This window comes from Aotus nancymaae, unplaced genomic scaffold, assembly GCF_030222135.1.
Source record: "Aotus nancymaae isolate 86718 unplaced genomic scaffold, 86718_ANA_hifiasm-v0.15.2.pri h1tg000002l, whole genome shotgun sequence".
NCBI lineage: Eukaryota > Metazoa > Chordata > Mammalia > Primates > Aotidae > Aotus > Aotus nancymaae.
The window spans coordinates 53,424,026-53,451,413 of NW_026988413.1; the positions used below are offsets into that span (position 1 = coordinate 53,424,026).

A 27,388-nucleotide genomic window follows, 5' to 3' on the forward strand; every position below is an offset into this window, starting at 1 on the left:
AAGAGAGGGTTTAAAAGTTTTAAAAATAAGTAAGAGGAATGGAAAGGCCCCTACCTTGCAAGAATGGAAACAGCTAGAGATCAATGGCTAGGAAGATTGAAAGTGCCCCAGGCCACTTAATCAATCAAGATGTGATGGAGCTTGCAGATAGGTAGAAAGGCAAATAATTGCTCACTTCTTGAGCATAGCATCGGTGGTTAAAATACAGTTAGTTAAATTTTACACTCAGGACTTTTCTAAATTATGGTGAATGCACAATAAGTATCACTTGGCTTAAAAAATAATACCCTGAAAATATTTGATGATGTACCCACATCCTTAAAAAGATGTCATATGAATTTTTCAAAAGTAAATAGTGATGACTTAAAAGTGTGTATACTTTGGAAAAGACTACTCTGTTAACATGATACAAGACATCCACATGTATTGTTTCCCCTTCCCTTCAAGAACTGAGGGAAGAGGTGAATGCTTCCCTATTACACTAAAATACTGTACTTATATTTAATAATTAATTAAGAAGGAATAAAAAGGTTCATAACAAGTGGACCTATCCCAGTCCATACTACTTGGTTGTCAACTTTAGCTGACTAAGGGAATAATAACAGACAGGTTTATAAATCAAAGTTTGGTTTCTGGCAGCCAAGGGAAGCATCATCACTAGCTTAAGACAGACAGGCTCCTACTAATTGCACCAAATTCAGTCTATACAGCAGAGGTTCTTAAAGTGTGGTCCCTGGACCAGTAGCATCAGCATCTCCTGGAAACTTGGTAGAAGTGCAGATTCTCAGGCCCCATTCCAAATTACTGAATTGGAAACTCTGGGAGTTGGGCCCAGTGACAAGTGCTTTAGTAATAAACTCTCCCAGTGATTCAGACACTCACTGGTTTGGGAACCACTGCTACCCAGTGGTATCTGAGCAGCAATGATAATACGATAGAAAATTCCAGGGCTCTGAGGCTAAGCCTGAGTTCCTTCCCAGCCTTGCCATCACTAACTGTGTGACCTTGCCAAGTCCTTGACCTGCCTGAACCTTGATTTTCTCCTCTGCAAAATCAGATTTTCCTCACAGGTCTGTTGTGGGGAAAGTGAGATGATGTGAGTCTTTGTTCACACTATAGGTGCCCAGAAAACCTTGGTGTTTTTCTTCTTCCCTGCCCTGAAGCTGAGTTTCTGCTGAAAAATCCAAGAGGTAAGAACCATCAATATTTGTGGAAAATTAAGAGCATTTTGATAAACTTATGGACATTCCTCAATGAAAGTTGGTGTGTTGTACTGAGTGGGCTGTCTGCTGTCCACGCCTGTGCTCTCCAACACAGGAGCCAAATGTGACCATTGGGCACTGGAAATGTGGCTTGTGTGGATGAGATGAGCTGCAAGTGTAAAATACACATTGGATTTTTAACACTTAACGTGAAAGAAAATTTAATTTATAATTTTTTTTTGAGACAGTCTCACTCTGTCACCAGGCTGGAGTGCAGTGGCATAATCCCGGCTCACTGCAACCTCTGCCTTCCAGGTTCAAGCAATTCCCCTGCCTCAGCCTCCCGAGTAGCTGGGACTACAGGCATGTGCCACCATACCTGGCTAATTTTTTTTTTTTTTTTTTTGTATTTTAGTAGAGAAAGGGTTTCACCATGTTGGCCAGGATGGTCTTGATCTCCTGACCTCGTGATCTGCCTGCCTCGGCCTCCCAAAGTGCTGGGATTACAGGTGTGAGCCACCATGTCTGGCCTAATTTATAATTTTTTATATCAATTACATGGATGAAATAAAATTTTGGATATATTGGATTAAATATATTATTAAAATTAATTTCACCTTTAAAAAAATATTTTAAACTGTGACTACAAGGACATGTGCAAGCACATATGTGGCTCACAGAGTTAACTCTGAGTAAGTCGGCCTTGTTAGTAATGTCCACTCCGAAGTAAAGTTCATTGAGGGATAAGTCCCCGTTCTGTCTTGGAGCACTCTCACGCTGTTTTCTTACAGTCAGAATAAAGAGACTCGCTGAGACCCTCAGACGTTCAAAAAAGTCAGCGTTCAGGAATGAGAGTTCTTTAAGCATCAGCCCACTCTATCTTCTCTCGCTTAACAGAAGACAATGAAAGGCAGTTCTCTCAGGTGTCTATTTGTCCTCGGTGTGACTTAAAAATCAGCTCAGGAAATCATCTGTCAGTCAAGTATATTACAGAGAGAAATGTTCATGAAATTACCTGAGCTGTTTCAAATGACAATTTCTTATTTGCACAACTTAAATTATTCAAGACAATACAGACCTGCTCTAATTTTTAAAAAGACTTTAGGATTACGAGAACTTGGTTCTCTGTGTTTTAAATATTTCATCTTATTTTAAGAACCCAACTCTCTGGGAGACTCAGAGAGCATTCTAATGATAGAAAGAAGCCTCTCATTGTGCATACCTAGGACTGATTACACTCATCTGTCTTGTAGCTTGTTTGGGTGATGCTTCCCTGAGAAAAGCAGCTACTTACAGGAGGAACGGGCCAGATGGTAGACAGATGACTCTATGCCTGAAAAATTGCATAAGTAGTATCTTATCACTCTTCCACTTCGGATTTATTTATTTATTTATTTTTGGTGGGGTGCAGAAAGCTCCCAGTTAATTACATTCAAATGTATATAGGATACCTGCTTGATGCCAGGCACTGTGCTAGGCACAGTGGGTAGAACTGAAAGACACATGGTCCTAGTCCAGCTTGGACTAAAATTGCAATAAATGACAAGCCCCTCTATACAGCCATGATTATGATTTTATTGATTAATGAATTCTCGGTATTAGACCTTTGTTGGATGCATAGTTTGCAAGTATTTTCTCCCATTCTGTGGTTGTCGGTTTACTCTGTTGATAGGTTCTTTTGCTGTGCAAAAGTTCTTTACTTTAATTAGGTCTCACTTGTCAGTTTTTGCTTTTTGTTGCAATTGCTTTTGAGGACTTAGTTACAAATTACTTGCCAAGGCTGATGTCCAGAATGGTATTTCCTAGATTTTCTTCTAAGATTTTTATAGTTTGAGGCCTTAACAATTATCTTTAATCCATCTAGAGTTAATTTTGTATATGGTGGAACACACAGGTCCAGTTTCATTTTTCTGCATATTGCTAGCCAGCTATCCCAGCAGTATTTATTAAATGGGGAGTCATTTCCTCATTGCTTATTTTTGTAGACTTCATGGAAGATCAGATGGTTGTAGGTGTGCAGGTTTATTTTGGGGTACCCCATCACTTTCTTTTTTCTCACTTGCAGGGCTCCATTCCATGTACTAGGCCCATGGTACAACAATGTTACATTTTAAAAATATTAAAGGCATATTTAAATTTAATTTTAGCATCAGTAAAAGAGATATTTTATACACATAGTAGTGAAAAAAGTTAGAATCTCTGCTTAATATTCAAACCAATAATGCTTTTTTTGAATGAATAAATGCTTCTTTAAAAGGTACAATTGTGGGCTGGGCACAGTGGCTGACATCTGTAATCCCAACACTTTGGGAGGCCAAAGTGGGTGGATCACTTGAGGTCAGGAATTCGAGACCAGCCTAGTCAACATGGTGAAACTCCGTCTCTATTAAAAATATAAAAATTAGCCAGGCGTAGTGGTGCATGCTGGGCACAAGAATCACTTGAACCCAGGAGGTGGAGGTTGCAGTGAGCTGAGAGTGCACCACCGCACTTCAGCCTGAGTGTCAGAGTGAGACTCTGTCTCAAAATAAATAAATAAATAAATAAAAAGGTTAAATTGTGGTGCTTAAAATGTGATATAGATATACATTTCACACTATTTAAGTATATCTTCCCCGATCCTGGGAGAAAAGATTTATTTGTCTAAAAAGAGACTGTGGATATTCATTCATTTCATTAGTTACTGACAATTTTGTGTTTATATTTTATGTATGCTAGACTCCTGCTGCTGATATTAGTATGAACATCATCATTAGGCTATGATAGTAAAGCTATCAAAGGTTCAGTGCAAGGTATGGAAAGTTAAAAATTAGGATCAAACTTAATAAAAACTTGTAAACTCATCTCAGTCCTTAGTTAACTTCTCATTTGCTCTGGAATGAAGAAAGTGTGTGTGTGTGTGTGTGTGTGCACACTCAATGTCCCCAAACAGCACTATTTATCCATCTGTCTACTTCATTAAGGATAGATCTCCATCCCCCCTCCCCATCCCAACCCCTGGCTCCATAGCAAGACTTATCTATCCTTAGTCATCAACGGACTTATTAAAACTAATACTAGGCCAGGCACGGTGGCTCACGCCTGTAATCCCAGTACTTTGGGAGGCCGACGTTGGTGGATCACCTGAGGCCGGGAGTTCAAGACCAGCCTGACCAACATGGAGAAATCCTGTCTCTACTAAAAATACAAAATTAGCTGGGCATGGTGGCGTGCATCTGTAGTCCCAGCTACTTGGGAGGCCGAGGCAGGAGAATCTCTTAAACCTGGGATGTGGAGGTTGCAATGAGCCGAGATCGCGTCATTGCACTCCAGCCTGGACAACAAGAGTGAAACTCTGTCTCAAAACAGACAAACAAAACAAAAAACGAATATTATACTAGTCATTGAGGCTTCTGCCATTAATATATGTGGGCATTTCTCAGTATGTGTGTGTGGTGATGGGGGTTAGGGGAGAGAGGGCGGGGGAGAGAAAAATAGAGAGACAGAGAGAGAGAGAGCGAGAGAGCGCAGAACTTGCTCGGAGCTGCTTTTGCATCATCCTGCCTTCATTTTCCCTGCTTCCTCAGCTAGGCTGTGTTCACTTTCTCCTGGGGTATATGGCCCATCAGCCATGACTGACTTTGGCTGATCAGATGTTAGCAAATATGACATAGCGGAGACTTCAGAAGTCCTTGTGCTGTTGGGCTGGACTATTCTGTGCCCCTGTTATCACCCGTAAGACATTCTAGCTTGTTAGTTCCGGGAGGAAAATGAGAGACACCTGGGACAGAGCCACCCCTCAGACAATTGTAGCCTAGATGTTCAACCCCCAGACTTATGAGGAATAATAAATAATTATCTCTTTAAGCCACTGAGTGTTGGGGTGGTTTGTACACAGAAATAGCCAACTGACACACTTCCTTCTTCCTCATGATGCAGACCCCAGATCCTCCCCTTCTCTACTCCTTAGACTAACTGCACTCTGCACCTCTACTCCTAAGACTAACTACACCCTGATGGCAAAAAGTGAGAACTTCTATAGCACTAGGGAAACAGAAGAGAAAATAAGGGGAAAAAATGAGAGTACAGAAGACTATGCTGATGCCATCTGAGAGATTCCTATAGGAAAGGTGGAAAACTTAAGCATCACCATGCTCCTCCTGTTCCTGAATCAGTTCCCCATATCTGTTCTTTCTCCCAGCCCTTATTTCCTACTCTTAATTATTGATGTTCCCACTATCGATTTGCATCATGAGGCCAGGATTGTTTTACAATTATTGCTAACATTTACTGAATACTAATTATATATTAAGCACTAGGCTAAGTGCTGTACTTGGATTATGTCTTTTAAACCTCACTATGGCACTGTAAGATAGATAACATGGTTTATATTTTACACATTAAGAAGCTTAAGAGTCATCAAGTGATTTGCTCAAGATCCACAGCTAGTAAGCAGTGAAGCTGAGGCTCTAATCCAGGCAGGCTGACGTCAAAGCCTGTGCTCTTTCCCCTATATCACACTGCCCCTTCTTGGTGAATCCTCCTCATCCTTTCTTCCACTGCTGTTCTTCTGCCCCTCCAAAGGCAACCATTAACATGTATTTTTATTTGAATATTTTTTTGCACAGTGAAGATGGTTGTTTGATGTGCACTGTTTCTAATTTATTTAAGTGATATTTTATTTCTTATCTTATTCTGTTTTCTTTTTTTCATTAAGCATTCTGTTTTTAAGATCCATACACTTTGCTATGTGTATCACTTAATTTGTTGCCTCTTACCTGCTACATAATACTCCATGGTTTCCACTCATCCCAAATTCCTTATCCGCCTCTCCACAGTGAACAACCAGATTTTCTCCAACTCCCCACCGCAAGGAAATCTTTAGTGAACATCCTCATACATCGTTCCTATGGCCCTAGTGAGAAATTTCCTGGGCATAAATCCAGGTGCAGAATTGGCACGTCACAGGGAATGTTTATCCATTGGACTAGATTGCTCCCCGCAGTGGTCTGCACTCCCACTGGGAAGCACGTGAAGGCAAATCTCTGCCTATGATCCTGTCTAAATGCTGCCAGCCTGAAAGGTGTAAACTGATAACTCACTGTTTTAACTCACATTTATCTAATTAGCAATTATTTAGGCATTTCTTTACATGCTGGCGCTGTTTCTGAGTTTCCTTTTCTAAAAATTACCTATTCAGACTCTGCTCATTTTGTAATTGAGCTTTTTTTTCCCTTATTGATTCAGAGGAATCCTTCGCTTATTCTAGATACTTTGGCTAGAAACATTCCAAATAGCTTCTCCCAGTCTATCACCTGGTCTTTTTCTTTGTTGTCTCTAATGAACAGAAGTCCTATTTTGGTGTTTTCAATTAATATATATTTTTGTCTCATGGTTTGTGCCTTTGAAGTTTTATTTAAAAGAGGTCCCTGACCACTGTTCTCAAATATCGAATATTGAAAAAACATTCTCAAATATTTTCAAAACCTTTTTGTCCATTAACTTTATGGTTGTACATTTCTATTGTCTTCTCTTTAAATATGAATGTTAAAATAACCTTATAATATTATGAGCGAAATGAACTTTGAAGGGTAGGTCCAAGAACATGATCATTGTGTACATCAATTGTTTCTATGAAAAGCCCGTGATCTGAGTTTAAAAGTGGACTTTTGGAATAGAGCTTGTTTATGCATTGAAGGTTGCCAAGATATTTATAAAAGGAACTCTAAAGTAATAATAGTGGTCTGGCCACTGTTGTTGGCCTCAGTATCATTACATTATAATCATAGTGCTAATCTGATTATAAATCACCTGGAGCAGTGTTGCTTAAAGTGTGATCCTCAAATTAACTGCATCATTTAGTTAAATGTGCTTGTTAAAAATAAAGACTTCATTTGTCAAAACTCATAGAACGTACAACAGAAACAGTGAGCCCTAATGTAAACTATAGACTTTGGTTGATCATAATGGGTCAATATTGGTTCATCAGTGGTAACAACTGCACCACATTGACAGAAGATGTTGATGGTAGAGACAGTGTGAGTTGGTGGGGAAGGGAGTCTGTGGGAACTCTACTTTCTGCTCAGTTTTGCTGTACACCTGAACTGCTCTAAAAAATAAAATTTATTTATTTATTTATTTGTGAGATGGAGTCTCACTCTGTCACCAGGCTGGGGTGCAGTGGCAAGATCTGAGCTCACTGCAACCTCCACCTCCCTGGTTCAAGCGATTCTCTTGCCTCAGCCTCCAGAGCAGTTGGGACTACAGGCACGAACTGCCATGCTCAACTAATTTTTGTATTTTTAGCATAGAGGGGTTTTCACCATGTTGGCCAGGATGGTCTCGATCTCTTGACCTCGTGATCCTCCAACATTGGCCTCTGAAAGTGCTGGGATTATAGGTGTGAGCCACTGCGCCCAGCCAAAAATAAAATTTATTAATTGAAAAAAAGAAAAAAAAGAATACAGAGCTGTTCCTTACAACTACTGAAGTCACAATTTGCATTTAAAATAAGTATCCCAAGTAAATATTATGCCCTTAGATGCTCCATAGCTACTACCTGAAAATTTTGATTTGCATAATAATAATGATAAGCCTTGCTGTGGGTGTTACCTAGTGGGTGTGCATTAGCTGGTGAAGGAATGGATCACATCAGAATGCATCCCAAGAGACAGCCAAAGAGAAATGCGTTTCTGAGTAATGGGGGAATAGTGCCCTGGGATTTATTTTAACTTCTATAATAATAAAAATTTACTTATATTTGTTTGACACATGGCTTTTATTTACTGTGTTTATGGTGAGGAAAGTAAAGATATGTTCTGGTCAAAACACAGGGACCTACTAGCCTACTGGCACTAAATTTTCATCACCCTGTGTATGAACTAAAGTGATTGTATTTTCTACATTCAGGGGATTCTTGTCTATTGTTTCTTCTGCCTGGGCAGAATCTCTTCCCTCTGTTACTTCTGAAGGATACCTCGTCCCAAATTCACACAGACATTTTTGAGGCTTGGCTTTGTTCCTGATCAGTCTAGCAATACAGCAAAGGAATTCTGAGCCAGGTTGAAAATGGGTAACATTTTAAGGACTCACATTTCCATCAGGGGAATAAGGGCTCTCCTCAGGGGAATGAGGACTGTCCTCAAACTTGCAGAAACATCTATACAGTTTGAGCTCTGTGGATGGCAAATGTGGTAAAAGAATAAACGTTGTAAAGGAATAAGCTTTTAGTTCCTTACCTCATAAATATAGGTGTATGTGAGGAGATTATAAGAAACAAAACAAAAACCCAAGCCAACCGACCAACTACCATCAGCCTTATATTTTAAAATATTTGTAAAGCAACCAGATGAAAAAATTATATTTAAGCACATGGAGGAAGCAATCTCCAGATCTTCATGAGGTCTCCTTTATGACTTAGCGATGTGAGGAACAAAGGGAGACAGCAGGGCAAGGTAGTGAGGGGCAGGGGCTATGCACCCCATGAATCAAGCACTATATAAATGTTCGTTAAATAAAATCAAAGCACTAAAAGTGACAATAGTTTACATGTGTTAGACATTGTGAAAGACAGTTTTACATGCAGTATCTTCTTTTATTTTCATAAAATCTCTATCAGGAAGGTTCTATTAATGCCCTTATAGATGAAGACACTTAAGTTTGCCCTAATTCACAGAGCTAGCAGAAATCAGTTTTCCAAGGCCAGTAGAGAGCTCTGTTTCCAAGAAAATACAGCAACAAAACATTATCAGAAATGTGATTTTTTTAAAGCCTATTATTGAGTGAAACTTTATATATCATGGGTTACTTACTGATTTCTAATTATAATAAGACAAACTGGTGAAGATTCTATTTCCCCTTTCTGCGCTTTGGCTTCTTCATTGGGAAAATGAGGGAGTTGAGTGACTCCATTGGGCTCTAACCCTGGCTATTCGTTAGAACCTCCTGGGGAGTTTTTCATACCTGAATCTACTTCATACCAACTGAATGAGAATCTCTGGAGTGGGGCCCAAGCCCTGGAATACTTCTTTTTTTTTTTTTTTTTCAGATAGAGTCTTGCTCTATTTCCCAGGCTGGAGTGCAGTGGTGTGATCTTGGTTCACTGCAACCTCCAGCTCCTGGGTTTGAGCAATTCTCCTACCTCAGCCTCCCAAGTAGCTAGGACTATAGGTATCTGCTGCCATGCCTGGATATTTTTGTATTTTCAGTAGAGATGGGGTTTTGCAATATTGGCCAGTGTGGTATCAAACTCCTGACCTCAAGTGATCCACCCACCTCGGCCTCCTTAAGTGCTGGGATTACAGGTGTGAGCCACCATGCCCCGCCTGGAATACTTTTAAATCTCCCCAGGTGATTGTAAAGAACCAGGGCCTTTCTGCTTCTGTCACTGAATTTCAATATTTCTTTACCTTGATCTCCAATATTAATGAGAGGAGACATTGGTTTTATTACCCCTAAGTTACTGCACTCCCTTAGTAGCTGAAGCATATGAGTTGTTGACCAAAGTTTTTTAAGAATAGGAAATTTTTCTGTCTGGACCAACTCTTGAAAGCCTCCCCATGTTTTCAGACAGGCTCATGGCATGAAGCATCGCAAATAAAATAATCTGCATGAATATGGGCCTACATATCTGCAACTCAAGGCAGCTCTGGATTGGGTAGCCGAATTTGGCTTGGGCTAGTGATTTCTAAGTAAGGAAAGTATTCCTCCAGATTCTGAGGAAATACTATGAATGAAGCTGGGATTGTGAATTTGTATTCTACAGGCACATAGGAAGAGTCTTGAATAATTTGTCAGTTTTTCTTCCTGTGGTTGCATTGGTTCTTGGTATATACTTAGGTTTATACCACAACAAATATTCGTTTTTGAAACATACTGTATTAATTAGGAATGCTTTCAGTTGCAAGTAGCAGTACATTCAACCACAGTGGCTTAAATAATAAGAGTTTAGTATTTCTCATGTAAAATTCCTGGATTTGTTTTAACAACTTCACAGTGCACAAATCTCAATGATTCTCTTCTCCATTTCCTCACAGTCATTGGATGGTGGCTGCGGTTCCTGCCATCTCTTTTATATTCCTTCAGGAAGAAGGAGAAAGAGGAAGGGGGCAGCTTCTATATCAGGCAAGCAAAAGTTTCCCAGGAACCCTACAGCAGACGCCTGCTGACAATTCGTTGGCCAGAGAGGAAGGGGAGTTGGGAAGTGTCAGCCAACCACCAGGGTTTGCTTTGGCTTGGATGTTTTGTGGGAAGTATCAAAAGCTCAATTTTGGAAATATTAAGTTTGAGAAATTAATTAGATATTCAAAAAAGAGTATCAGGTAAGCTGTTGGGTATAGAGACCAAAGTTCATTGATGGGATGGGAGAAGGCTTAAACTTGGGAGGCATCAGGATATAGATGTTATTTAAAGTCGTGACACCTGATGAGATAACCTAGGAAGCGTGTATAGCTAGAAAGGATACATTGGTTAAAGAATGGAGCCATGCAGGAGGAATCAGCAAAGGAGACCAAGCTGGAAGAGACCAGAAAGAAAATTAGGCAAGGTCAGTGACTGGAAGCCAACTAAAGAGAAAGTTTCAAGATGGGGTCAGTAGTCAGCTGTGAAAGGCTATTGACAGATCAATAGAAGGATTGAAAGTTGAGCGTGAGATTTAGCAATTAGGAGATTGGAGTGACCTTGATAAGACAGCGCCTGTGAAATTCTGGAGGTGAAAACCTGAATGGAGTAAGTTCATGAAAAGAGTAGGAGGAGATGAACTAGAAGCAGCATGAATATAACACAATGCTGTAAGGGCATCTAAAGTCAGCTCCAACTCTCAGATTAACTTGAGCCCTTCTGAAAAAGTGACAGGATATATGCAGTTTCTTTAGAGGCACATTCTGAGATGCTTTGATGACCACAAGGACTTTGTTAAACACAAATCCCATCGGGAAACCGACAGTTCACGATGACCTTATTAAAGTTTTAATTCAAAGCACTTGAAGATACTTTTTTTCTGGGCTTCCTGATCTTATTTCAGTAGGTTTTTATAAAGTTACATAGCCAAGTAAGAGTATAGGTTTCAAAGGCTATTCCTCATTCTTAAGTGCATTAAACTTTTGATTAATAACATTATCTAAAAGCTATCAAATAAAAATAAGACCAAACACTTAACTTGTACAAAGTAGACTGATCAAGTTGAAAGCAAGAGAATAAGCATCCATAAGAATTGACTGTATGTCCCAGCACTTTGGGAGGCTGAGGCAAATAGATCCCTTGGGCCTAGGACTTTGAGACCAGCTGGGAAACATGATAAGACCCTAATTAAAAAAAATAGAAAAAATATCTGTGGGGTGTGGTGGTGTGTGCCTGTGGTCCAAGTACGTTAGGAGGCTGTGGAAGGATTACCTGACCCCAGAAGGTTGAGGCTGCAGTGAGCTGTGATCAAGCCACTGCACTCCAGCCTGGGCAACAGAGTGAGGACCTGTCCACCCTCCCCACCCAAAAAAAAGAAAAAAAGAATTGATTATATGATGCTGTTTAAAACAAAGAACTTGAAATTTTGAGTAAAATGATTTGTGTTTGAGTCCTACATCCAATTCTTCCTAGCTGTGAAAATTTAGACAAAATATTAAACTTTTCTGTACCTTGGTTTTTGATGTGTAAAATGGGGATTATGATAAATATCTCACAGGGTTATTGCAGACATCAAAGAATAGGTTATATGGGAAAATCCGTAGTAAAGAGAATAAACAAAGCCTATGTAGATATTATTGATTATAAATTGCTTTCACACACATGTTTTTGTTGGACTCTCTCAAATCTATGGAGGAGGCAGGGATGGGTATTATTAAATGTTTTAAAATATTTTAAAGAAGGTCAAGTCGAGGCTCTGAGATGTTAAGGGGCTAGGCCAAAGACACATAAGTAATGCCTGCTGGAGTTTAGAACAGAAATAGTTTTCTGTCTGTGATCTGAGGCTCTGTCCACTATCATGGTGTTCATGTAAACATCACAGTATCAGACCTCAGTGAGGCAAGGAGGCTCCTCTGCCATGGACCAGAGTTTCTAACTTAGACTCATTCTGCTCTTGGTAGAATGAGTAACTGGACAACAGCAAAATGAGTAATTGGACTCATTCTACTCTTGGACCTCTGACAGCATGGGTCGTGGGTGGGTACACATCTGAAACAGAAAACATTCGAGGCATCCTAAAGCCCCTTCCCCTTTGACTTTTTTTTTTTTTTTTTTAAGATGGAGTCTCACTCTGTTGCCCAGGCTAAGTGCAGTGCGCACAATCTCGGGTCACTGCAGTCTCTGCCTCCCGGGTTCAAGCGATTCTCCTGCCTCAGCCTCCTGAGTAGCTGGGACTACAGGTGCCCACCACCATGCCCCTCTAATTTTTATTGTGTTTTTAGTAGAAACAGGGTTTCATCATATTGTCGAGGCTTGTCGCAAACTCCTGACCTTGTGATCCACCTGCCTTGGCCTCCCATTCCCTTTGACTTTTACCTTTCCTCTCCCCTAGTCATCCCTGCATGCTAACAAGTTCCTAAAAGAGTATTTATATTGTGTTCACTGCTACGAGGGCAAGAGCATTTACTGCCCTCAGGTCCTCTTTTTAAAGAACACCCCTGAAGATGTCCTTGGAATTGAAATATGTTATAGCTGGAAAGACCCTCAGATGTCATCTGGTCATGCCCTGCATTTCACAGACCAGGAAGCTTGATTTTGTAACTATTAAGATATTACCCAAGGCTCCTCAGCTGGTGTCAGAGACAGTACTAGCACTGGGCAGCTTGAATCCAAGTGCACAATCATTCCACTAAACCACACTGCCACTCCCAGTGTAGCCATGGCATGGTGTGATACCTTATACAAAAGTTTTGAAATATGTCTCAATTAGTTGCTTAAATAAAATGAATTTATTCTACCTCTCCAACTACAGCATTGAAAAGAGCTTAAACCCTTAATATATAAATGGTGGCTAGAGTCACCTCTTGACGGATAATCATGTTTTCTCATTTGCAGTTTAAGTGCTGGAAGACAAAGTGACTTTAAAATTGCTCATGAGAGGACCCAATTATCTGATAAGAAATTCCAGAGACCATATACACAAATGCAGAAACAGATCTCTTTATGAATGGTATCTGACAAGGAAAGAGATACTTGTGGCATGGGAGCTCTGGAAAATGTAATTATTTATCTTTTCATAATTAATGAAAGAAATTGAAAATGAAGCTTTCATTTCAAATCCTTTTTATCTGGATGAAACTTTAATTTTACATAATTAAATTGACTTCACAGTTCAGTGTGTTAAAATACGCAGTTAAAGTAGGCTCATTTAGAAATCATGCTGCTGAACTACCAAACAATACCTGCCTGTCCACGATCAGCCCCAGAGCCAGGGATAGCACTCATCCTGTAGAAAGGCTTTCAAAATTCAGAGCAGGCAGCTGAGTTTTCTTGCATGTACCAGGTCCTGTATAAAGTTAGTTGGGACTGGGCACTGCAGCTCACACTTGTAATCCCATTGCTTTGGGAGGCCAAGGCAGGAGGATCCCTTAAAGCCAGGAGTTCGAGGCCAGCCTGGGAACCATGTCTCTACAAAAAACAATCCCCCTCCAACACACAAAAATGTAGCAGGGTGTGATAGCACACACTTGTAGTCCTAGCTACTCCAGAGGCTAAGGCAGGAGGATCGCTTAACACCAGGAGTTCAAGGCTATAGTAAGCTATAATTGTATCAGTGCCCTCTGGCCTAGGCAACAGAGTTGAGACTGTCTCTAACAACAACAAAAAAAAATTAAAACAAAAATTGAGTTAGTTAGATATTTAAAGATGTTTCACTTTTTTTTTTGTTTTTCAGTGGAGCTTTATTTTTTTGGCACAAAGAAATGTTCTGACACTTCCCTGGAGCTCCATAGATGATTAAGTTTATCTCTTATAAAGGTTTCCTTTAAGACAACAATTATATCTTCAAAATTGTTGCCTTATGTTTCATGAAAGTATGTTAACATGTATCTGAAAATTCCTTTAATTTTCCCACTTTATAATTTATGATAAATCTTAGCTGTGACTTATTTCAAATGATCTCGTGGAAAGGAGAAACTCAAGGCATGTGGGAGGCATTGAAGGTAAACACTGAAATGAGGATTGGGGCTAGTTGACTGGAAATGTGTCATAGGAAAAAGTGGTCTATAGAAGTGGAGACTTTTAGCTGTGTGTACTCCTCTCTTGTTTTCCTTTTGAATAACTCTTTTGTGATGATTAATTTATGGCTTAGCAGCATCTTATATTCCCTTTCATCTTCAGACTCTGCGAGTAGAGCAAGTTCAACAATTAGAACTGAGTTTTTCCCCTTCCCTTATATAGTTTAGAATTCATGTAACAGTGATTTTTGTTGTATCCATTAGGGTGGATTGTTGCAAAGCACTCATGGATCTAAGCAATATCCTTGCTGTAATGACACTTAGAAAGCCTGAATCTATATGGTGGATGATATGGTTTGGCTGTGTCCCCACCCAAATCTCACCTTGAACTGTAATAATTCCCACATGTCAAGGGAGGGCCAGGTGGAGATAACTGAATCACAGGAGCAGTTTCCCTCATACTGTTGTCATGATAATGAATAAGTCTCATACAATCTGATGGTTTTATAAATGTGAGTTTCCCTGCACAAGTTCTTGCCTGCCACCATGTAAGATGTGACATTGCTCTTCCTTTGCCTTCCACCATGATTGTGAGACCTCCCCAACCATGTGGAACTGTGAATCAATTAAACCTCTTTCCTTTATAAATTACCCAGTTTCAGGTATGTCTTTATTAGCAGCATGAGAACAGACTATTACAGTGGTCTTTCCAGATAAATGGGGATACGTGTTGCTGCATTAATTACAATGGCCACAAAAAGAAGATATGATCATGACATGAAGGTGACATTCAGGAAGAACTTCACGTTGGGGACATATTCTATACTTTCAGGCTTATTTTCACTATAATGCTCCTGTTACTCGTTATAGGATTTAAGTGATATAATTGGTAGACCATTGCATTTGTTCATTTTCACACTGCTATAAAGAACTTCTCGAGACTGTGTAATTTATAAAGGAAAGAGGTTTAATTGACTCACAGTTCCACATGGCTGGGGAGACCTGAGGAAACTTACAGTCATGGTGGAAAGGGAAGCAAATACATCCTTCTTCACATGGCAGCAGGAGAGAGAAGTGCCAGCAGGGGAAATGTCAGACACATAAAACCATCAGATCTCATGAGACTTACTCACTGTCACGAGAACAGTCTGGGGAAACCATCCCCATGATCTAATCACTTCCCATGAGGTCCCTTTCCCAACCTGTGGAAATTACAATTTGGATTACAATTTAAGATGAGATTTAATGGGGACACAGAGCCAAGACCATATAGACGATAAAACTGGAAGATTATAAAAGACATTATAGTGTGTATCCCTATCAGATGCGTAATCTCTATCAGAATGTATGAATACTTTGCTCTGTTGAACCAAGTCTTCAGATATGACACTGACTTCTTCCATGATACTGAAAAGCTTCATGTGCTTAATAAATTCTTCTAAATTCCACGCTGGAGCTAGATTTGCCTGTCTCATTGCATTGCCTTGAAACCAAAAGGAAACCCTGGCTACCATAGTACATCTCAGTAGTTTCATCAGAAAAAAAATTAATAGTGAAATCCAAAACAAGAACAGCAGCCAATAAAATAGTAAAAAAAAGTTTGAATGGGTGAAAAGTCACATCAATGCATCCATGCAAATTGTAAAAGCACCCATTTATATATAATTATTTACATAATTTCAAATTATTCTTATCTTTTTTATTAAAACCAATCTCTCTTCCTTTAGAATCTGTAGAAGATAACATTGATGACATTTAGTTTTCATTATTACATACACCTGAACACCATTAAACTACTGTTTAATAAAACTATCTTCATACACACAACATACAAAACCACTGATCGGTCCCTCCTCAAAAGATCTGACTTTAGAAGTTTCAACATTTAGCAAGTGTTTAAATAATACCAAACAATAAAAGATACTTTATATAGCAAGTGTAACTCTTGTACCATTTCTCTGAAACATGTAGGTTTGACTACATTTTATATAAGGCTTAGAAATCCTGATCTAATTTTATATAGATCCCATTGCATGAAGGTCTGATATGCCCTATAATACAGCTGTTTACATCTTCTCAGAGTCTGAGATTAAGGAATTTTGAATGAAAAATAAAAATATGATGCAACTGAAATGTTTCATCAACGTGGCCTGATGTTCTGACTGCTTTATTGGATCTATCTGGTTTGAAACAGATGAACCCCTACTAATTTTTTTCCTTCAGAACAAGATGGAAGAAACTATAGTCACACATGCAAATGGAGAAGATGATGAACACAGAAAAATTACGCAAAGATAATCCCTAAACCTTATATTGAGCTTTTTAAACCTTCTTTCTCTTCAAAACTTATACCAAGGCATTTTAATAAATCACTGAATGAACATGATGCTTTCTTTTTTTTTTTTGAGACGGACTTTCGCTCTTGTTACCCAGGCTGGAGTGCGATGGCGCGATCTCGGCTCACTGCAACCTCCGCCTCCTGGGTTCAAGCAATTCTCCTGCCTCAGCCTCCCGAGTAGCTGGGACTACAGGGGTGCACCACCATGCCCAGCTAATTTTTGTATTTTTAGTAGAGACGGGGTTTCACTTTGTTGACCAGGATGGTCTTGATCTCTTGACCTCATGATCCACCTGCCTTGGCCTCCCAAAGTGCTGGGATTATAGGCGTAAGCCACCGCGCCCAGTCACATGATGCTTTCTTTAATGAAGACTCAGATGGAAGGGATAAGAAATCAATATATAAATGAATCAACCAGAAGAAAACACCAATTTTGAAAACTGTTGAGCATTATTCTATACTTCTAGCTGTTCTTTTCTGAAGCATGAATCAGGATAATTACTGTCACTCATATACGTGAGTATGAGTTAGAATGCTCAATTGCCAGGTAAAAATATTCCTGCTTTTGTTATGTTTTCCTTCTTGTGAATTTTCTTCTCTTTATTTGTGGTCAAAAGATGTCTGGAAAGTGGAAAGTTTTCAATATAACTTTGGACTGTACAGGTCCATTTAGGTGGTGGCAAAATAAAGAATCCGCAGAACAAGCTAGGCTTTTATTTAATTCATTCTTTTGAAAAAGATAACTTGTTTTAATATTGAACTATCCTTACCATTACATTTGAAGTAAAGTTAACTGGACAGAAACCTGCCTATATCCAATAAGCTACAAAGACAACAAAGGTATCACATTAATGAATGCATGTGAAAGCACAAAATCTGTAATGTAAATAAAAGTGTAATTATCTTCATATCACCCCTTCTATCTAGAAAGGGCAACTCTGAGAAGGTGGTAGTTTTGTTTTTAAGAAGTTTCAGCACCACTTCCCTGTGTAAGGGTTATTTTTGTGTTTAGAATATTTTGGTAGAACTAAGTAAACTAATACGTGTTCTGTCTATAAATCAGGGAGATAAAGGGTTTGTGGATGACTGCTGCTCTCCTGGGCTGCTCCATTTTACTTCTTTTATGTCATAGTTTACCTGCATATACAGTGATGGTCTAGATATAAAGCCTGCTATGCTATCACTACATGTGACATTTATATAGAAACTAATATGCTTATATTTGAGGCCTGTTGAAGCAGTGAAGGGTTTTTGAAATTAGTATCTACTTGAAATAATAAGCTAAATCTCATAATTCAAGGATGGATTTAGCTTCCAATTAGAAATAAGAGCTAGAAGAAGAAGCCACTCAGCTAAAGGTGCTAATGTAAGTCCACAGTATTAAAGTTATAGATAACATAAAGATAAAACTGTTAAATGAATCTAAGTCTATTAAAATAACAGAGACATCAAAATTCTATCCCAAGAAATTGGTGTAGAAATCTGGAAAGAAAATTAATAGATTAATCTTCAATAATAACTTGCTACCTCTTATTTGCCCACTGTAATATATTTATGTATCATTCAATAGTCAACATCCTATTTTCTATCCTGGTTTTCTTTGTGTTTCAGAAGGCAATTTCTTTTTGAAAAGAAATCTGAGGACTTTTGATTACCCAGATACCACATTTAAAATTCAGCTAATTAGATAACTACTGAAATTCTCTAACTGTAACTATTTGGGGCCAGTGTTACTACCTCTCTCTGAGAAGTTGGGTCTGAATTCAGTGATCACAAATACTTTAATAAAGATGTATATAGATTATTTTAGAGATTCCCCAGGCATTTATTGCAACCTGAAACATAGCTGAATACATGGATAGAAAGTACTTTTCATTCAATCAAATAGACACCACCCACAGTTACATCTTAGCCATTAAGTTCAGATGGCAAACCTGACATCAGAGGAAGAGGAAAGAAGAGACTGGAAAAAAAAATGATTTAAAATAATAATTATGGACTAAGGGAGCTTCAGAAAGATAAGTAAGCATAATATTTTTGTTGTGTAAGCTTCTTGAGTTGAGTCTGGGGAAAAGTCTGCAAACTACACAGTATTAAAAGAGGCAGCAAATTAGAACCACAGGGGAAGCACTAGTATTTGATGGGAAAGAACGGAGAGCACCATTTTTTGTGCTTGTGGCATCCAGTTAAGAGTTCCCTAAAGCAATCTTACCTTTGTTTTCTGCCTTCAGTTCCTCTGCCATCAAGCTGTCTTGTCGATTTCCAAGCACAAATGCGAGAAACGAGAGGATCAGGGCATCCAAAATTCCGATAATAGCCAGGATGTATGCCCAGCGGACTGAGCAAGCCCCAAGAGTGTACTTGTCTGTCTTTTCTCCACACATCCGCTTTACTTCATCTGAGTCCCAGCCATCCGGGAAAATCATACAGCCAAGCACAAGGCAGGCAGCTTGGAGAGAAAGAGAAAAACAAAAGAAAAAAAGTTAACAAATTTTAACTTAGCAAATGTTTCCATTGTCTGTCAAATCGTTTCAAATTTTTCTTGATTTAGAAAACAGCAAATCTCACCACTTTCACTCTGATTGTGTGTGTGTGTGCGTGTGCATGTGTGTGTTTTGCTGGTTAAGTTAAAAGCAGCCCAGCACTCTACATTGAATGGAACTCTGGGAATTCACTTTACAGTGAGACTGAGCATCCCGAAAGAGGTTAAGGTAGGTTGATCTGTGAGAGAATGTTAAGAAATGGAATTTTTGGGTGCATTTGTGGGAAGGCTTCCATTACAAATAGGTCATAAGGAATCATAACACTGCAAAATAAAATTCAAGGCTGGCTTTGAGGAGCTATGACAGCAGCCACAAAAGGATAACATGGTAAACACTAGAGTGTGTACCAACTTTGAATCACTATAAAAAATATTTTTATATTGGGATCCCCCTTCTCCCCTGCCACAGAAAAGTTTTGTTTTCTCTCCTTCTGCTTTTTCTTTTCTTTTCTTTTTTTTTAAATTTTATTTTCTGGAACAGCTATAGAGAAAGGGGAACTTTAATACACTGTTGGTGGAAATGTAAACTGGTACAGCCATATGGAAAACAATATGGAGGTTTCTCAAAAAATTAAGAATAGAACTACAATATGATTCAGCAATCTCACTACTGGTATACGTCCAAAGGAAATAAAATCAGTATGTCAAAGAGATATCTAAACTCCTATGGTTATTACAGCACTCTTCACAATAGCCAAGATATAGAATCAACCTAATGTCTATCAACAGATGAATGGATAAAGAAAATGTTACATAAGTATATACTATTCAGTCATCAAAAGAATGAAATTCTTTTATTTGCAGCAACATGAATGAACCTGGAGGACATTATGTTAAGTGAAATAAACCAGGCACAGAAAGACAGATATCACATGATCTCACTTATACATGGACTCTAAAGGATTTGATCTCATAGAAATGGAGTAAAATAGTGGTTATCAGAGGCTTGGGAGGGACTGGGGAAGAAGGATAGGTAGAGACTGGTTAGCAGGTACAAAGTTACAGTTAGATAGGAGGAATTATTTCTGGTGTTCTGCTGCATAGTAGGGTGACTATTAGTTAACAACATTATATTATATATTTCAAAATAGCTAGAAGAGAGGATTTTGAATGTTCTTGCCACAAAGAAATAATAAATGTATGAGGTGATGGGTATACTATTCTGTTTTAATTTTTACACAATATATACGTATTAAAACATCACATTGTATGTTTGCCATAAATATGGGCAATTATCGTGTGTCAGTAAAAAAAGTTTCTTGAAACTATACTTACTGCATGCAATGCATGCTGGTATTTTATATTCTATTCTCCATTTGATTTCATTTTTAATAAGTCTGAAAAACACTGCAACATAATGTGGCACTACAGAGATTTTATGGAAATTAAGAAATCCTGGAGAATACTTATATTCAATTTCCCAAATATCACTGTAGTAATTCTATAAGTACATTTTATAGGAAGAGGTTACTTTGAAAATTAAAAAAGAAAAGTAGCTATTATTGCCTCTTTTTATATTTCATTGAATTACGCAGTATTCTATTTTTCGGTTACACAAAGCTTTCTGAACAAGTGAGTTCATCCATTCATTTACTAATTCGTTCAACTGTTGCTTATTGAGTATCTCCTCTGAAGTATCAAGCACTGCTCTTGGTGCTAAGGATACAGTGACCAGGAAAAGAGGCATGGTTTATGTTACGATGGAGCTAATGTTTTGTCAGAAGAAGAGGCCAAAAAAAAAAAAAAATGAGTAAGCATACAAATAAAATAGCTGCACAATGTAATAAGTACTAAGTAGGAAAGAAACTAAATGCTCAGACAGAAAATAAAGAATGGGCCCTTCTTTAGAAAAGGCGGTCAGGTAAGGTCTCTAGATGGGGCAACATTTAAGTTGAGGCCAAAAACAGACAAAAAACTAGACATGTGAAATTGACATGAAAGCTGTTCCAGGGAATGGCATGTGCAAAGATTCTGGCATTGTAAAGAGGCTTGCTGTGTTTGAGGAGCTATAAGGAGATCAGTCATGGGTTGGAGAAAGTGATCACACTGAGGTTGCAAAGCAGGCAAGGGCTATGCAGCATAGCAGGTTATTGTTTCCAAGGCATGTAGATAAGCCACACCAGGTTAGAGTTCTGTGACTATCAGGGCCAAATAATTCCTGAAGCTGGTAAGAGCATTGCCATAGAACTCTTGCCTCACCACAACTTACTGAACAATACAGGAATGGGTACCTACTTTCTTCCTTTTTAGCATGCACATGGCTCTACAGGACAAGTCTTGAGGAGACAGAGACCAAGAGGGGTGATAAGTAGAAAGGCTGCCTTGGAGAATTCTGCTTTAGTGTTCTTTGTTATTTTACAGAATACTAGTTCAAAACTTTGGGTCATACTTAACTCTTCTCTTTTCTGTGACCCACATCCCAAGCATTTCCATGCTTCTGTTATCTGCCTGTGCTTTCTTTCTGCATATATAGGTATTACTGACTCTTCCCTACTTTAGGCCTTCACTACCTCTTAATGAGAAGCCTAACTTTTCTCTGCCTTCAGTTTACCCTCACTCTAATCCAGGTTACACATGATTGCCTAGATCATCAAGCCCAAAACTTTTTGCTGGCTCTCTATTGGATACTGAAGAATAGGCAGGCATTTTAGTCAAGTATTCCAACACTCTGTAATCCATCCCCCACTTACTTTTCCACTTGGGTTGAACCTCACATGACTCCAAGTTTTTAGATGACTCTTTTTCCTCTTCTCTTTGGAGTATTTGCCACAATTGTCCCTAAATGTTCCATTGTTAAATATCTTTTAGACTCAAGCCGAATGCAACACCCTCCACAGAGCAAGCCATCTCAAATTCTTCTTGATTTGTAATATTGCCTGTCTCTGAACTTTCATAGCTATTGACAATTCCTAGCTTAGGCTCCTTGTTACTTTTTACATTGTCATGGTTATCTATTTACAAGTATTATCTCAATTAACAGACTCTACACTTTCTGAAGAAGAGTCTTTGGTTCAACTTAAATGTAAAACCCAAAGCCATAAAAACCCAAAAGAAAGTCCAGGTAATACCATTCAGGACATAGGCATGGGGAAAGATTTCACAATGAAACATCAAAAACAATTGCAGCAAAAGCAAAAATTGACAAATGAGATCTAATTAAACTAAAGAGCTTCTGTGCAGAAGAAACTATCATCAGAGTGAACAGACAACCTACAGAATAGGAGAAAAATTTTGCAATCTATTTATCTGACAAAGGTCTAATATTCAGAATCTACAAGGAACTTAAACAAATTTACAAGAAAAAAACCAACTCCATTAAAAAGTGGGTAAAGGACATGAACAGACACTTCTCAAAAGAAGACATTTATGCAGCCAAACAAACAAGAAAAAAGCTCAACATCTCACGCCAGTCAGAATGGTGATTATAGAAAACTCAAGAAGCAACAGATGCAGTTGAGGCTGTAGAGAAATAGAAACAGTTTTACACTGTTGGTGAGACTGTAAATTAGTTCAACCATTGTGAATACAGTGTGGCAATTCCTCAAGGATCTAAAACCAGAAATGCCATTTAACCCAGCAATCCCATTACTGGGTATATACCCAAAGGAATATAAATCATTGTATTATAAAGACACATGCATGTGTATGTTTACTGCAGCACTATTCCACAATAGCGAAGATATGGAATCAACCCAAATGCCCATCAATGATAGACTGGATTAAAAAAAATGTGGTACATTCACACCATGGAATACTATGCAGCCATAAAACGGAGTGAAATCATGTCTTTTGCAGGGACACAGATGGAGCTGGAAGCCATTATCCTCAGCAAACTAATGCAGGAACAGAAAACCAAATGCCACATGTTCTCACTTATAAGCAGGAGTCGAACAATGTGAACACATAGACACAGGGGTGAACAACACACACTGTCAGGTGGGGCAGGGTGAAGGAGTGCATTAAGAAAAATAGCTAAAATAGCTAATGTATGCTGGGCTTAATATGTAGGTGATGGGTTGATAGGTACAGCAAATCATTATGGCACATGTTCATCTATGTAAGAAACCTATGTACTGTACATCCTACACATGTACCCTAAAACATTAAAAAAAAAGTCTTTGGTTCATCATGATATACATAGCATCTAAAATAGTGTGTACATAGTAGGCACTAAAATATGTTTGAAAATGGGAAAATGAATGAACAGTTAAAGGTGCTGTAATACCTAGACGATACATTCTAAGATACAGTTTGTGGAGGTCAATATCAGTCTCAAATCTAGTTAAAGATAGATTCATATTTACTTGACATTTAACAGAAACAACTTTGTTATGATTAGACAGCAGATTACAAGTACTTGGGAGAATAATTTTTAAAAGGTAAAGTTGGTGATTTGAAATTTTTTTCAAATTTCTGTTTCCTCTGTATCTCCTAGCAGTCAGTAGTCAGTACCCAATTTTCTCTCTAAGGCATTGTCTAGTGATAACGAGATTGTTAAAACACATGGTTTCCATGAAAAAAATTCCTTTTATTTAGGAGGATGCAGAAGATCTTTGAATCCAAACTATAGCTCAGAAAAACACCTCTAAGGATTACTTGGAATATTTAAAAATATTTTAAATGGTTTTTACATATTAAATTTTTTTTGTGTGTGAGAAAATTAGTTTCTCATAAAGAAAAAAAGAAAATTGAATTTTTTTCTTTTACAAATGGGAATCACCTGAAGAATAATTTATATTACAGTCTCAGCTAAAGTTAATAGAAATCACCAACTGACATAAGCTCAGGCAGGTTTCTGAACATTATAGAACAACTTCATTGGAACAGGATGTGTGTGGAATGGTTATGTCAACAAAAATGTCTTTTCTCAGAGTCCTTTGATCTTGAAGGTAGACTATCTTAGAACTTTCATTTCTGGAAACTCTAAGTTACAAATTGGGATAAAAAGAACAGAGGTAGAATTAACTCTGAATTAAAACCACAGGAGAGTAAGAATGGCAAGTTATTGCTCCCTATTTTCAAAGTATATGACTTTCTAAATGAAATTTTAAGTGAAGAATATGAGAAGATAAATGAAATAATATACAACAGTACTTTATGCAATGGATATTTTGCTGAAAGTTATAAAAAGAATTTTTGAAATGCAATTCTTATTTTCAGTAATGCAAGATTGTTGACTAGTTAGAGAACTCTTAAAATCTGCCTAACCAGGTCAGGGTTTGGGGCTCCTGGAGAAGAGTGTTTCGGCCTACCTAGCAAGGATGTGTCAGGTCTCCTTCAGGCTACAGGGCACTGTAGTGTGTGCGGGTTCTCCATCCACTTCTCGTGGGCCTTTTTTCTTTTGGAATATATTCTTTTTTTAACTTTTATTTTAAGTTTAGGGGTACATATGCAGGTTCGTTGCATAGGTAAGCTTGTGTCATGGGGTTTGTTTTACAGGTTATTTCATCACCCAGGTATTTTTTTTTTTTAATTGCATTTTAGGTTTTGGGGTACATGTGAAAAACATGCAAGGTTGTTGCATAGGTACATATGTGGCAGTGTGATTTGCTGCCTTCCTCCCCTTCACCTATATCTGGCATTTCTCCCCATGCTATCCCTCCCCAACTCCCCACCCCCCTCTATCCCCCCCTCTCCCCCCCAACAGACCCCAGTGTATAGTGCTCCCCTCCCTGTGTCCATGTGTTCTCATTGTTCAACACCCACCTATGAGTGAGAACATGTGCTGTTTGATTTTCTGTTCTTGCATCACCCAGGTATTAAGCTTAGTACTCATTAGTGATTTTCCTGGTCCTCTCCCTCCTCCCACCCTCCACCCTCTGAAAGACCCCGGTGTGTGTTGTTCCACTTTATGTACTCAAGTGTTCTCATCATTTAGTTTTCTTAAAGTGAAAGACTTTATTCCTTTCTAATTTCTCTGTTTTGAAAATCTAAATGGTTGGATGGTAGGATTTAAAAACCCCAATTGCCTCAAAAGCTTTTAAAACTTTAGATGGCCATTGCATAACAAAAGTTTTATTTTCTGACAGCATATTACCAAAATAGACATCTTCTCCTCCTATCTGAACTCCTCCTACTTGGCAGTTTTGTTTTGTTTCTGAAAGGTGAAATCCCCCAAAGTTTAGTATATTTAATTTAAGCCATTAAAACAGTTGAGGCTCTGTTGGTTTCTTCGGAAAGGCATGACTATTACATTCTACATTAATGCTTGAGTGCTGTAATAAATTTCTGTTTTCTGGTATTCTATTAACCAGAACCTTATTAATCCGCACGATTTGTATAGTCACTGGAAACTAACAGGTGTTCCTAATCCTGACTAAGAAGTATCTGCGAGATCCTAGGCTAATGCCTCAATCAGTGAAAATTTAAATAATATTCCTCTTGGCTTTATAATTAGTTATTTGTGATTCTTCACAAATTGATCATCCTTTAAGATGTAGCACCATCACTACAGTAAACATTTAGAGTGTACAAGGCACCAGGACAGTCTTTTAATTTGGACATGCTATTTCCTGATGAGGAGGGATAGTGAAGAATTAGTTCCAATTGGACTATTATCCAAAAATGGGTTTCTTATTAGAATGTCACCTAGGAAATGACTAACTTCCTTGCAGCTATATATTTCTTCATTTTGGCAGCAGGCTTTCTGGAAGCATATCAGAGAACATCTTTTTTTTTTTTTTTGAGACAGAGTCTATCTCTCTGTTGCCCAGGTTGAAGTGCAGTGGTGCAATCTCAGCTCACTGTAACCTCCGCCTCCTGGGTTCAAGTGATTCTTGTGTCTCAGCCTCCCAAGTAGCTGAGATTACAGGTGCCTGCCACCACACCCAGCTAATTTTTGTATTTTTCATAGAGACAGGGTTTCACCATGTTGGCCAGGCTGGTCTTGAACTCCTGACCTCAAGTGGCCCACCTGCCTCTGCCTGCCAAAGTTCTGGGATTATAGGCGAGAGCCACCATGCCCGGCTGAGAGAATATCCTTGAATGCTAAAGAGAAACGAGAGCCCACAGGCTGGAGGTGAGCAGAGAAGAATGATGAAAAGAAACCATGGCCATGGTATGATGCCATGACATCTTGTAACACAGGGTATACAATAAAAGTATCCTTGTGAGGATATCACTGTTGATTTCAATTTTACTTATCTTCCAAATGGCTAAGAAACCTTTACATTCTGAAAGGAATCTCCGTGTAGAGGCTACTGATGCCCACAATGGGTTCTCCTGAAATAGTACACAAATGGCTAGTAGTTCCCCAGAGCCACTAATTGCTCTGGTGTTTTTCTTGCTAAAGAGCTGAATGTAACCTCTATGGAGGAAACATCCTTAGAAAAATCCACAAACCTTTGTAATTGGGTCTTTCTTCAAAGGAAAATGAAACCAAATGAAAAAGGCAATAGGGCAGTCCACGGCTTGTGTTACTTGGGCCTGCTGATACTGCTGGTCTAACTATCTCAATTGGGGCTTTTAACATTGTGAACCCGAGAACTACTTATTTTTTGAACAGGAAGAGAAAGTCTAAATTCATTTTTTAAAAAGTCTATGCACTGTTGCACAAAAAACATGATAAATTGCCTCATGTTGCTGAAGCACTCAAGGGGAACTTGGTGAAAAAAAGGAAACTGCATCCACTTAGCTCTGTCAATTATTCAGGCATACAGTAGTTAAAGAAATTGATACCAGCAGACACTGCCAGGCTGTGGAGCGGGAACTTTCACACGGGGATTGTCACAATAAACACCTGGTAAAAGAGATAGAAGGCTCATTCCAATCACTTCTTTATCGGCACGTGGCTGACAAACTTGAGCTATAATATTTATACCTCTAGAAAAACTATAATATGGCCGGGCGCGGTGGCTCAAGCCTGTAATCCCAGCACTTTGGGAGGCCGAGGCGGGTGGATCACGAGGTCAAGAGATCGAGACCATCCTGGTCAACATGGTGAAACCCCGTCTCTACTAATACAAAAAAAAATTAGCTGGGCACGGTGGCGCGTGCCTGTAATCCCAGCTACTCAGGAGGCTGAGGCAGGAGAATTGCCTGAACCCAGGAGGCGGAGGTTGCGGTGAGCCGAGATCGCGCCATTGCACTCCAGCCTGGGTATCAAGAGCGAAACTCCGTCTCAAAAAAAAAAAAAAAAAAAAAAAAAAAAAAAAGAAAAACTATAATATTTACACCTTGGTCTCTTCTGAAAACG

General features: G+C 38.6%; 1 protein-coding gene across 3 annotated transcripts in view; it reads right to left on the reverse strand.

Moving 5' to 3' along the window:
* The window catches only part of LHFPL3 (LHFPL tetraspan subfamily member 3), a 538,720-nt gene that overhangs the window by 142,846 nt on the left and 368,486 nt on the right, over positions 1 to 27,388 (reverse strand). For all 3 annotated transcript variants that reach the window (XM_012456382.2, XM_012456386.2, XM_012456395.3), the window contains exon 2: positions 18,865 to 19,101. In XM_012456382.2, coding sequence (XP_012311805.1) covers positions 18,865 to 19,101 — 237 coding nt within the window. The remainder of the gene's footprint in view (positions 1 to 18,864; positions 19,102 to 27,388) is intronic.